General features: G+C 40.1%; 1 protein-coding gene across 1 annotated transcript in view; it reads left to right on the forward strand.

Moving 5' to 3' along the window:
• Positions 1–13,721, forward strand: part of Nek4 (NIMA-related kinase 4) — a 32,385-nt gene that overhangs the window by 9,563 nt on the left and 9,101 nt on the right. Inside the window, exons 6-12 of the mRNA XM_013030723.1 lie at positions 2,580–2,721; positions 7,075–7,467; positions 8,743–8,892; positions 9,588–9,734; positions 11,672–11,738; positions 12,679–12,797; positions 12,929–12,960. Coding sequence (XP_012886177.1) covers positions 2,580–2,721; positions 7,075–7,467; positions 8,743–8,892; positions 9,588–9,734; positions 11,672–11,738; positions 12,679–12,797; positions 12,929–12,960 — 1,050 coding nt within the window. The remainder of the gene's footprint in view (positions 1–2,579; positions 2,722–7,074; positions 7,468–8,742; positions 8,893–9,587; positions 9,735–11,671; positions 11,739–12,678; positions 12,798–12,928; positions 12,961–13,721) is intronic.

The following is a 13,721-nucleotide window of genomic DNA, read 5'->3' on the forward strand; positions in this document are numbered from 1 at the left end:
CTCCCTCCCTCCCTTCCTTCCTTCCTTTCTTCCTTTCTTCCTTCCTTCCTTTCCTCCCTCTTTTATTATGTGGTCCAGGCTGGCACAAAACTTGCCACTATCCTGCCTTTGCCTCCTAAGTGCTATTATAGGTATCACTATACATGCTGGTTTGTTTTGGCAGCCCTGAAAACTGAACCAGATTACGTCTCCTACCACTTAGCTATATCCCTGATCACACCAGTTGTTTGATTTTGGCAGTACTTAGGTTTGAATGCATAGCTTGACAGGGAGGAACTCTTCTACTTTAGCCACTGCTGTGCTTCTGGCTTTTTGGTGGTTAATTGGAGATAAGTCTCACTGATTTTCTTGGTATACTGGCTTCGAACCAAGATCCTCAAATCTCAGCCTCCCTGAGTGGTAATGATCACAAGTGTGAGCCACCAGACCCTGACTTTTCTTTGTCTTTTCAGTATGGGATTGAACATAGGGCCTAGTACATGCTAAACAGGTGTTCTATCACCTGTGCCATTCCTCCAAGCCATATTTTGTTTGATAGTATTGGAATTTGAGTTCAGGGTCTTGTGCTAGCTAGCTAGGTAGGCACTATACTAATTGAGCCATACCTCCAGTCTTTTTTGCTCTGTTTTTTTTTTCTTTCTTTTCTGAGACAGGGTCTCACTTTTTTTTCCTGGAAAGATCTGGAACTACGATCTTCCTAAACTCTGTCTTCCTAGTAACTAGGATTACAGACATCCACAAGCATACATGGCTTGTAGTTTTTTTCCACCCGTATTGAGGCTTGAATTCAGTGCTTGGACACTGTCCGTTAGCTTTTTTCTGCTGAAGGCTGGCACTCTACATCTTGAGCAACAGCTTCATTTCTGGCTTTGCAATTGGAAGTAAAAGTCTCAAGGACTTTCCTGCCCCAGCTGGCTTCAAACAGTGATCCTCCGATCCCAGCCTTCTGAGGAGCTATGATTACAGACATGAGCCACCAATAATACTGTGCTTGAGCTTCATTTTTTGTTTGTTTGTTTTTGTTGATTGTGGGGCTTGAACTCTGGGTCAGGGCTCTGTCCCTGAGCTCTTCAGCTCAGGGGTAGCACTCTACCACTTTGAGCCATAGCACTACTTCTGGTTTTCTTGTGGGTTTATTGGAGATAAGAGTCTCACGGACTTTTCTGCCCAGGCTGGCTTTGAACCTCAATCCTCAGATCTCAGCCTCCTGAGTAGCTAGGATTACAGGCGTGAGCCACCCACCAGTTCCCAGCTCCATCTTTTTTTGAGAGTTGCTTCTATTGCCAAGAGAAAATTCAGAGTTGTAAATGAAGTTGAAAAATAAATTATTTTTTCCACATTTGGAAATTCTAGGAATTCTCATATGCTCAATTTCAAAAAGTATGGCTTTGTAAATAGAAGATAAGTATAAAGGAGTGGAAAGAGGAATTAGCTTCAAAGCAATGAATTACATGGTGTATCTTAATCTAGGATACCTGCTTTGTCTAGGAAAAAGTCTTTTTTTTAAAAATTTGTCAGCATGGGGCCTCTCAGGGCATCGGGAGCCAGGCCTCTATGGCCAGCTGCTTCCACTAATATGTGCTGAAGGATCAGCTGCTGTGTATTTTTTGTTTTTTTTTGAGGTAAGACATTTCAACTTTGAAATTGCTGGCTTTCAGGCAGGTACAACCGTGGCTTCATAAGGACCATCATTTTGTTCACATTGTTTATAATTTTCGAACAGACCTTTGTTCTTCCATTAGTCTGATCTTCGTGCTCTCCTTTAATTTTTCCAAAAGTGTAGGCTACTAAGACAGATTATGATACTATTCCTACATACTTTTCTTTCTTTCTTTTTATTTTGGCTGGTCCTGGGGCTTGAACTCAGGGCCTGGGCTCTGTTCCTGAGTCTCTCTGTGCTTAAGGCTAGCACTCTTCCACTTGAGCCACAGCACCACTTCTGGCTTTTTCTGTTTATGTGGTACTGAGGAATTGAACCCAGGGTTTCATGCATGCTAGGCACACACTACCACTATGCTACATTGCTAGCCCTCTTATATACATGTATCCTCAAGTCAGAAAATGTACACTGACCATTTTTACTATCAAAATTGGTGAAGCAGTTGTGGTTTTATTCTGAACATGTAAAACTTATCCTGGTACTTCTATATCTGAGGGTTTTTCTTTTTGAATAATTTCATACTTATAGAAAAGTTGCTGAGTAGTGCAGAGTTTCTATTGCCTCTGCATCTGTTCTGTTTTAGCCTCTGACCTAACTCCAGATTTTATTTGGCTTTCACTAGTCTTTTCCTCTAAAGTATAATTTACCGTTCCAGGATTCAGTCTGGGATTTCATAACACATTTAGTTCTCAGTGTTTCCTAAATCTCCTGGGGTCAGTGATAATTTTTTGCTTTCTTTGTGTCTTATGAGCTTGACATGTGTTTTATAAAATGCCTCCTATATTTTTTTAAAAATTCTATTATCTGTCAAGTGGTACAGTTCTATAAGGAAGTGCAATATATGCATACATTTTTCACACATATATATAAAACCCTTAATCTTCACTCTGTTGATTATAACCTTTTCTTCTTTATAAAGAAAAACTTCCAAAAATAACATAAAAAATGGTGACTCTAAATCCAAACCTGTTGCTGAGGTCATTTCCAGAAAGGCAGAATCAGACCATGACGTGATCCACCACCCCCCCCACTGTTCTGAGGCTTCCAAGACATATGTAATGGTATGTTTCTTTTTAAAGGATCATGTTTTAGAATCTTATCTAATAGGGAATGATTTTGCTTTATTTAAAATTCTGTTGTGCAATGACTTCTGCATTAAAAAGAAAAAATACTGGTGAGGGCAGGTTCTTTAAGTTACTGCATCTACACAGCCTGTCAACTTGTGCATGAAGTCAGTACCTTAGTAACTTTTTAGGTGAATTTTGCATCGCATTAACTATTTTAAAATGGACAGTTACATACATTCAGAGTGTTGTACAGCCATTACTTCTTATCTAGTTCCAAACTGTTTCCATCAGCCCAAAGGAAATCCTATATGTTAAGCAGTCACTGACCATTTCTTCCTTGCCTGGCAGCCGCCAATGTGTTTTCTGTTTCAGGGATGTACCTATTCTGGATATTTCACCCAAATGGAGTCATATAATGTCACTGTTTATATCTGGCTTGTCTTATTGTGTTTTGAAGGTTCCTCCATGAAGAATATATCAATATCTCAGTTCTTTCTAGGCCTGACTATTAGTCCATTATATGTGTGTAGCATATATATATATATTTATGTGCCATATATATATTATTAGTCCATTATATGTGTATAACACACATATATGCTACATGTAGATCCATTCACCTATTGGTAAACATTGGGAATTGCTGTGCACATATATGTGCCTGTGTTTGAATACCCATTTTCAGTTCTTAGGGATTTATACTTAGGAATGGGATTGCTGGGTTAAATGGATAATTCTAAGTTTAACTTTTTGAGGAGTCTCATGTTGTTTTCCCAGCAGTTCTGTCCTCTTACAGTCACCAACACTTGTTATGTTTTGGTCTTATTTTTTATTAACATATATTGTCCAAATAATAGTTTCATTATGACAGTATCATACATGTATATAATGTACTTTGATAATACTCGTTTTCCCATTATCTGCCCTTATTCGCTTTCCTCACACTGGTCCCCTTCTCTGTTTCTTTTCTTTGTTTTTGGTGTGTGTATGTATGTGTGCTGGTCCTGGGGCTTGAACTCAGGACATAGGTGCTGTCCCCAAGCTTTTTTTGCTCAGGGTTAGCACTGTACCTCTTCAGCCACAGCTCCACTTCTGGCTTTTTTTTTGGTAGTTAATTGGAGGTAAGAGTCTTTTTGCCTGGTCTTTTTTGCCTTTGAACCATGATCCTCAGATCTCAGCTTCCTGAGTAACTAGGATTTTACAGGCATGAGCCACCAGTATCCACCTTTTTTTTTTTCTTTTCTGTGATAGCCATCCTAATGGTTGGGAAGTAGATATCAGTGTAGTTTTTATTTGTATTTCCCTAATCATTAACGATGTTAAACTTTTTTGTTCTTTTTGGCCAGTCTTAGGGCTTGAATTCAGGGCCTGAGCACTGTCCCTGAGCTTTTTTGGCTCAAGGCTAGCACTCTGCCATGTGAGCCACAGTGCTACTTTAGGCTTTTTCTGCTTATGTGGTACTGAGGATTTGAACCCAGGGCTTCATGCATGTTAGACAAGCACTCTACCACTAAGCCACATTCCCAGCCCCTAAAAAAAATTCTTTCATGCTCATTTATGTATCTTCTTTGGAAAGTGTCTGTTGAAATCCCTTTCCCATTTTTTATTTGGATTGTCTAGGGTTTTGTTGGAGTTTTCTATATTCTAACTATCAATCACTTCTTAGATATATGAATTTTAAGTTTTTTTCCCACTGTGTGGGTTGCCTTTTGATCCTATTATGGTCTCTTTATTTTATTTTATTTTTTTATTGTGAGACTACTGTACAGAGGAGTTACAATTACATGGGCAAGATAATGGGTACATTTCTTATCAAGCTGGTCTCTTTTTTTAAATTTTATTTTATTGTAAAGGTGATATGCAGAGGGGTTACAGTTACATAAGTAAGGTAATGAGTACATTTCTTGTCCAACATTATTACCCCCTCCTATTATGGTCTCTTATTTATTTATTTATTTATTTATTTTGGTCAGTCGTGGGTCGTGGGGCCTGAACTCTGGGTCTGGGCACCATCCCTGAGCTCTTCAGCTCAAGTTTAGTGCTCTACCACTTGAGACATAGTGCCACTTCCGGCTTTTTCTGCTTATGTGGTGCTGAGGAATCGAACCCAGGGCCTCATGCATGCAAGGCAAGCATTCTTACCACTGAGCCACCTTCCCAGCCCCTTATGGTCTCTTTTGATGCATATAAAATTTAATTTTCACAGTCTTATTTTTCTGTTTTTTCTTTTGTAACTCTGTCTTTGGTGTCATATCCAAGAAAGCACTGCTAAATCCAATGTGATGCTTTTGCTCTGTTTTCTTCTAAGATTTTTATGGTTTTAGCCCTTAACATTTAGATCTTTGATCCTTTTTCAGTTAATTTTTTTGTATAGGGTGTTAGGAAAGGTCCACAACTTCTTTTTTTTTTGTGTGTGGGTTGTGGGGCCTGAACTCTGGCCCTGGGTGCTGAGGAAGCAAACCGAGGACCTCATGTGTGCAAGGCAAGCACTCTACCACTGAGTCACCTTCCTAGCCCCTACAACTTCATTTTTTTTTCTGTATGTAGATAGTTTTCTCAGCACCATTGCTGTTGTTTAAATGTCCTCATCAAAATTCATGTTAAAATTTAATTCTATTATGAGACATTAAAAAAGTGAGACCAAGTGGGACCTTTGAAACATGATTAGATTATAAAAACTGGGTCTGCATTAATGGATTAATGGGTTGATGGTGTATTTTGAGAAAGGTTCTGTTACAAAAGCCAGTTTGGCTTTGTCTTTTAGATATTTTCCATTCATCATGTGATTTCCTGTGTCACTTTGGGACTCTGCAGAGTCCCCACAATTAACAAGACCCCCACCACATGTGGCCTCCTCAGTTGTGTTTCCCAGCCTTCAGAACTGTGAACTAAGTAATTTTTTTAGTTTGTGTGTTCCAGTATTGGGATTTGAACTCAGGCCCTCATGATTTTGCTTGTGCTCTGCAGCTTGAGCTACCTGCCTCTACTTCTAGCTCTTTGGTGGTTAATTGAAGAAAAAAGTATCACAGACTTTCCTGCTCAGACTTGCTTTGTAACTTGATCCTCAGATCTCAGCTTCCTGAGTAGTTAGGATTACAGGCATAGGCCACTAGTGCCCGGCTAAACTAAGTAATTTTTTAAACATTATTTAATTATTTATTTTTGTGATATTGGGCTTTGATCTCAGGGCCTTGAGTTTGCTAATTAACTTAATTAGCTAAGTTTTCATTAGCAAACAATAGTACAAGAAGGGCAACTGATTTTTGTATGCTGATTTTGTCTTCTGTTACTTTACTAAATTTATCCTAGCATTTTATTTTTGTGGAATTGTTAGCATTTACATACAAGATCATACTGTCATGGAGTTCCTGCCTAGGCTGACTTTGAACTGTGATCCTCAGATCTCAGTCTCCTGAGTAGCTAGGATTACAAGTGAGAGCCACCAGCACCTGGCTTTTTTTTTTTCTTTAAATAATTTTCAGTGCAGCCTTTCATATGAAAGGCTTGTCTTATATTAAGATGTGAAGTGGTATTTTCCCCTTTATTCTGTTCTGGTGGAGTGTAATGTTAATTGGTGAGTATGCTGAACAATCTTTGTATTTCAGACATAAATGTGACATAAAGATCATATTTTAACCATGTTTTGTTTATTTCTTTTCTACAGCTGGTTAACCTTTTTAAAATTGCTTTTTAAAAAAAGAAAAGTGTGTTAGGATTTGAACCCATGGCTTTGCACATTTTAGACAGGTGCTCTACTACTGAGTACATTCCCAGCCTTTCATTTGAACCATTTTTAAGTATGCAATCCTGTGTCCTTAATTACATTCACAATGTAGTGGTCCACCATCACCAGCACCTTCCAGAAACCTTTTATGTACCCATTAAGCTAAGCTGTAATGCCTTCTTACTTTCCGTGTCTTCAGAGCCTAGTAACCATGTCCAATTTCTGTTTCTATGAATTGTTCTGTCCGAGATATTTTGTATAAGTAAAATCACATGCATATCCTTTTGTGTCTGTCTTTTTTATTTAGCATATTTTCATGTTTATTTACTTCATAGCATAGTCTATGTATACCACATTTTATTTATTCATCTGATAATGAACATTTGGGTTTTTTCCACTTTTCAGCTATTTTGAATAATGCTTCTAGAAACACTGGCAGACACATATCTACTTGAATTCCTGCTTTTAGTTCTTTGGAATATATACCTACACAAGGAATTGCTGGGATATATGCTAATTCTGTTTGCTTAATTTTTTGAGGAACCTATTAGTCTACTTTGAGTTAATTTTTGTATATGCTATGAGGAATGCTATGCTAACTTGGAAACATATGTTTTGCTCAGGGTGAAGACAATTGTTTGTCCCAAGAGAGACCTGTGGTTATTGGTCCCTTGAAATCGCCTGCTAGTCCAAAAGGCCACACTGGCAAACCAGACATGAGCAAGACTACAGAATCATTAGCTACGATTAGTAGAGTAAATATTGACATCATACCTGCAGAAAGGAGAGACTTAATGAATGATGGCTCAGTTCAAGAGAATCAACCAAGACATTTAGATGCTGCTAATGAGCTAGGTCAGTGCACCATTTCTCAAGTGAAAGAGAAGACACAGGACAACAGGGCTCAGCCTGAAATCCTGATTCCCATACAGTGCTCTGATAATGGCCATAGGGAAGGAAATGAACCAGTGAAGCCACTCCAGCACCTAAATAAAGACCAGAGGCCAAAGGACCAGGTAAGTAATAAGTACTAGGAGTGATATATACTGGGAGACAGATAAGTTTCAGAGACAGTGTGGTTACAAAGTGTAAGTCTGCTCTGGTTTCTCATGTTAGGAAAATCAGTTATTCTGTGTGCCAGTTTAAACTTAGAAGGTTTTTTTTTTTCATCACTCAAAAAAAAAAAAATCCATGCTCAGTTTTACTCTCCCTTCTCCTTTTCAACCCTTGTAACATTTGTCCCCATAGATTTACCTATTTAGACATTTCTTATAAATAGAATAATACAATGTATTACCTTTTGTGTCTGGCTTTAAACATGTTTTCCAAGTTTTCCCATGGTATCTACCAGTATTCTTTTTATTACCAAGTGCATTCTCCTGAATGTGCCCATGATAATTTATATATCTTTTCATTAGTTAATGATATTTGGGTTGTTTCTGTTTTGGGGCTACTGTGGATAATGCTGTTATGAATTTGTGTTTTATTTGTTATTGTAGTACTGGATACCAGACACAAGGCCATGTGTGTGCTAGGCAGGTAGCTCTACCACTGAGCTCAACCGTGCTTTGAATATCTGGCCTGTGTTTTTGTATAGATGTGCTTTTTCAGTTCTGCTGGGTAAACAAGCATGTAGGAATGGAATTTATGGGTCATGTGGTAACTGCTTAACTCTTTGAGGAACCATAAATCTATTTTCCAAACTATAAAACTACCAACTACTAACAGCACTTTTTCCACAGTCTTTTTCCACTCTTACCACAGTCTTTACCAACACCTACTCTTATCCCTTATTTGATCATACCCATCATCATAATGGGTATGCAGTAGTTCTTAATGTAGTTTTGAACTAGAGATATTGAGCTTTTTTGTTTTTTTTTGTCAGACATGGGGCTTGAACTAAGGGCTTGGACACTGTCCCGAGCTCTTTTGCTCAAGGCTAGCACTCTACCACTTGAACCTACAGTTCTACTTCCAGTTTTTGAGTGGTTAACTGGAGGAGCTGGGTGCCAGTGGCTCAAGCCTGTGATCTTAGCTACCCAGGAGGCTGAGATCTGAGGATCTCGGTTCAATGCAGCCTGGGCAGGAAAGTCTGTGATAATCTTATCTCCAATAAACCACCAGAAAACCAGAAGTGGCACTATGGCTCAAGTGGTAGAGCACTAGCCTTAAGCAAAAGAGCTCAGGAACAACACCCAGGCCCTGAGTTCAAGCCCCCAGACCGTCCCCCCCTCCCACCACATTCTCTGGAATTCTTCTGTATATGTTTGCTTTGTTTTATTGTTCTTAAGGAACAAGTTGCTGATGAATATATTATGGAAACGCAGGGCACAATCCATCTTGGTTTGCAGCCACACAACTCTGAGTCTGAACCATCCCTTTCCCGACAGCGATGGCAGAAGAAAAGAGAACAGACTGAGCACAGCGGGGTAAAGAGCCAGGTCAGCAGAGATCTGGCTTATTGAGATGCTCTCCATTGTGCTGTTGCTTGAGATTCTGGTTTCTGTTTAGTATAATTAACAGTTGCCAAAAAGCTTTTAAGTAATGCATGGAACATAAGGGGAAGGTGGCAAGGATGAGATGTTTTAAAATATTGGTGCATTGGAAATACAGTAAGAATATCAGTCTTCCACAGCAAGAATGGGAATTAAAGAAAATAATTCTCAGGGCTGGGAAGGTGGCTCAGTGGTAGAGCACTTGCCTTGCATGCATGAGGCCCTGGGCTCGATTCCTCAGCACCACATAAATAGAAACAGCTGGAAGTGGCACTGTGGCTCAAGTGGTAGAGCACTAGCCTTGAGCTGAAGAGCTGAGGGACAGTGCCCAGGCCCAGAGTTCAAGCCCCATGACTGACCAAAAAAAATAAGTAAATAAATAAAAATAAAGGAATTCTCCCATCTACCTCCTTTCTTAAATTACCTTCCATAGGTAGCTTTTTTTGAGATCTTAAAGGACCATTCACCTTTGGCAGTCTCTTTATTACACACACACACACACACACACACACACACACACACACACACACTGTTTTGAAGTTTTTAGGGACAAATCACTAACAAATACTCAGGGGGCTGGCAAATTTGGAAATGGCTATATATGAAACTGACAATCTCCCCTCCTTTTTAAATTATTTAAGTTAAAAGAAGCACCTCTTCAGTTTTTGCCCTCTCATCCTACTTTTGGAAAAGTGAATGTCATATCAACACGAAACGTTGAAAACCAAAGTAGACTAGCCAGTGAGTCTGTGAGCCGTTCTACAAACAGTGAGATATCATCATCAAAGGTTTGTGAGTGTATGTGTGTGTGTGTGTGTGTGAGAGAGAGAGAGAGAGAGAGAGGAGGAGAGAGAGAGAGAGAGAGACAGAGAGACAGAATATGTCTTGTTTTGTTGAGACACAATTTCTTCATATAACCCAGGTTGTTATAGGTTGAGATCCTCCTGCTTCAGCCTCCTGAGTGCTACATTTACTGGCATTGACACCATGCCTAGCTCTTATGTTGTTGTTTTTTTTTTTTTTTTGGATTGGTCATGGGGCTTGAGCTCTGGGCCTGGGCACTGTCCCTCAGCTCTTCAGCTCAAGGCAAGTGCTCTACCACTTGACCTACAGCGCCACTTCCCGTTTTCTGGTGGTTTATTGGAGATAAGAGTCTTAAAGACTTTCCTGCCAGGGCTGGCTTTGAATCGAGATCCTCAGATCTCAGCTTCCTGAGTAGCTAGGATTACAGGTATGAGCCACCAACGCCTGGCTACTATGTTGTTTTTTTTTTTTTTTAAAGCTTCTTATAAAGCTTTTTGGTTATAAAATCTTGTGTATGCTGTTAAGTGTTATATTAAAACAGCTCAGGAAAAACAATGTCAGTCCTGCTCTTTTTGCTGAACACTAGAAGGGACTAAGTTGTATTTCACAGTAGAAGGTTTGATTGCAACACATAGATTCTGTGGTTCCAGAGATGATCACTTTGTGTTAGTTAAGACAATCAAGTAGATTTTGTATAAGAAATGAAAAAAGTAAGAGCAGGTACTCATGTGTAATCCTATGTGCATGGGAATAATGGTGACCATAGAGATTGAGGCCAGCCTGGCCAGAAAAGTTCATGTAGCTCCTTTTCAACCTATTCCTGGGTGTGGTGGTACATACCTATTGCCCTAAGCTATATCGGAGGCTGATATTGGGAGGATCTCAGATGAGTCCAATTTGAGCAGAAAAATCTCTGACACTCACCTCTGCAGGGGGAAGCTTGACAAAGTGGCACATGCCTATGATCCCAGAAACAACAGGAAGTCTAAGTAGGTGGATTGCAGTTGAGATGCTTGTATGAGCAGGAGGTGAAACCTGATCATAAAAATAACCAGTTTATCCAGGCACTGGTAGCTCACACCTATAATCCTAGCTACTCAGGAGACTGAGATCGGAAGATCACAGTTCAAAGCCAGCCCAGGCAGGAAAGTCCGTGAGACTCTTATCTCCAGTTAACCACCAGAAAACTGGAAATGGTACTGTGGCTTAGTTGGTAGAGCACTTGCCTTGAGTTGAAGAACTGAGGGACAGCACCCAGACCCAGAGTTCAAGTCCCATGACTCCCCCCCAAAAATCAATTTAAAAACAAGCCTACAGGCATGGCTTGAGTGATAGAACACCAACCTAGCAAGCAAAAGGTCCTTGAGTTCAAAACCCTGGTATTTGTCTCCCAGTTTCCCCTAAAAAGGAATGCAGTCCCTTTTGCCTTTCAAAAAATGAGCATTTTGCAAAAACCGGGTCTGTGATTGTCCCTTTCTAGTAGCAGTAACCCTGGTATGAACATTCCTTTACAGGCTAGTATAAGATCTTTATGTATTGTTGGATGATAGATTGTACTTTTACAAGAATAATGAATAGGAGCCAGGCTCTGGTGGCTCATGCCTGTAATCCTAGCTCCTTAGGAAGCTGAAATCTGAGGTTTGAAGCCAGCCTGGGTAGGAAAGTAGGCAGGAAAGTCTGTGAGACTCTTATGTCCAATTAAATCACAGAAAAAGCTGGAAGTGGCACTGTGGCTCAAGTGGTAGATTGCTAGGCTTGAGGAAAAGGAGCTCAGGGACAGTTCAGACCCAGAGTTCAAGCTTTAGGAGAAAGCAAGCAAGCAAGATAAAGGAAGGGAGGCAGGGAAGGAGGGGAGGAAGGGAAGGAAGGAAGAAAGAATAGTGAGTAGGAATGGAAATGACTCTGTGACTTTCTTTAAAAGGATCGACCATTATCAGCCAGAGAGAGGAGACGGCTAAAGCAGTTACAGGAAGAGATGTCCCCTTCAGGTGAAGTTGGCCTCTTTTTTTTTCCCCCATCGAAATGACAGGTGATAGTTTGGCTCATGGTCATAAGCACTGGTTCTGCTTGTGAGTTATGTAAACTTTCAGAAGGCAATACCCCATTGGGGGAATTGATTTGGGAGATGTAAAAAAATTTGGGGGCTGGTAATATGGCTTAGTGACAGAGTGCTTGCCTAGCATGCATGAAGCCCTGGGTTCGATTCCTCAGTACCACATAAGCAGAAAAAGCTGGAAGTGGCAATGTGGCTCAAGTGGAAGAGTGCTAGCCTTGAGCAAAAGAAGCTCAGGGACAGTGCTCAGGCCTAAGTTCAAGCCCCAGGGACTGGCAAAAGTTTCTTAGATAAACCTTTTAGAAAATTATCATAGACTATTGAGTCTGGAATATATGTCACTGGAGAAAGAGGATATTAGAAAAGAGAGCAGAAGATTCTGAATGACAGTAATTCCTGGGAAGTTTCTGGCTGGAAATCAAGTGAATGTTTAATTGGTTTTCACATCCATAACCTGCTAGTCAGAGAAATGCTCTCTTCTAAGCAGCAAAGAGGAAGTCAGGGGAGGTGCTGCCTTGGGCTGGGGGCTGTGCTCATTCCTATTACCATTATCTAAATGTGGTATTAGCAGTTTTCCTGTATTCAGTGTTGTCTCCAGCACTATGGTAAGCATCTTAAGGGCATTATTTCATATTTATAGAAACTGCCAAAAGTAGGCAGTATTTAGCCCCTTTGGCAAGGAAGAAAACTGAGGTTCTGAGGGGGTTAGGTAACTTGCCCAGAGTTACAGAGCTGGTAGATTCAGAACTAAGATTTGAACTAAAGTGCCCATAGTGATGATAAATGTGCTGTTTGAATTACTTCTGGCGGACTGTCTTCAATTGAGACCAACCAGCCCATTATAAATAGCTGCTTGGGGATGTTCTTTTTTTCAGGCTCTTCAGTGAGGAGTGCAACTGGGCCAGAGAAACCACAGGAGGAAGTCCATTCCATCCCTACCCGACGGATCTCTTCTGACTCCAGTATTGCTCAGGTGCTTCAATATTTCTACATCGTACAAGCATAACAGAAAATTTCATGAATGTCAGCACCATGTATTTTAGGGGTAGGGCTGGTTAAGGTATGCCTTTTGCCTCTTGATAAAGAAAGGAACTGGTAAATTATGATTGTGTTTGATCCATTAAGGGTAGACCGCTTTCATTTATTGTAAACATCTGGTAATCTAGTTTAAAAAGTCTATTTGGGGGTTGAGATGCAGCTCAGCCTATAAGGTACCTATAAAGCCCTAGGTTTGATCCTCAGTACTAGAAAAGAAAAAAAAGAAAAATCTGATTGTTAAAACAAGACTTTCTTCGAGTTTCTACTAGGACACACATTGTGTATTCTACTATGTTGCTAGTATACTCATCTATGTGTCCAGACTTCAATCTTACTTGCTAATCATCATTAATAAGTTTTCTCTTTATGTCAAATTAGTTCACCTTCTTTCCTGTAAATGATGTAAGAATGCCATCTAGGGGCTAAATGGGTAATTGCAAGGTTTCCAAACCTGGGTTCACCTCCATAATACACCTGACACTCATTTTTCTTGCCATTTGAAAATAATGAAGGTATTATTCCTTTAACAGTATCACTTAGTTATTTCACTAATTGAGGCTTCCACCTACATTTCCCAAAGTTATGCTTTTTTTCTGTCATGGGTCTTGAAGTCAGGGTGCTGTCTTTCAGCTCTTCAGCTCAAGGTGAGTGCTCTACTACTTGAGCCACAGCACCACTTCCAGTTTTCTGGTGGTTAATTGGAGATAAGAATCTCATGGAAGGGCTGGGAAGTTGGCTCAGTGGTAGAGCGATTGCCTTGCATGCCTGAGGCCCTGGGTTCGATTCCTCAGCACCACATAAGCACAAAGAAAAAAGCTGGAAGTGGCGCTGTTACTCAAGTGGTAGAGTGCTAGCCTTGAGCTGAAGAGCTGAGGGACAG

The sequence above is a fragment of the Dipodomys ordii genome, unplaced genomic scaffold (genome assembly GCF_000151885.1).
Source record: "Dipodomys ordii isolate 6190 unplaced genomic scaffold, Dord_2.0 Scaffold132, whole genome shotgun sequence".
In the NCBI taxonomy this organism is placed as follows: domain Eukaryota; kingdom Metazoa; phylum Chordata; class Mammalia; order Rodentia; family Heteromyidae; genus Dipodomys; species Dipodomys ordii.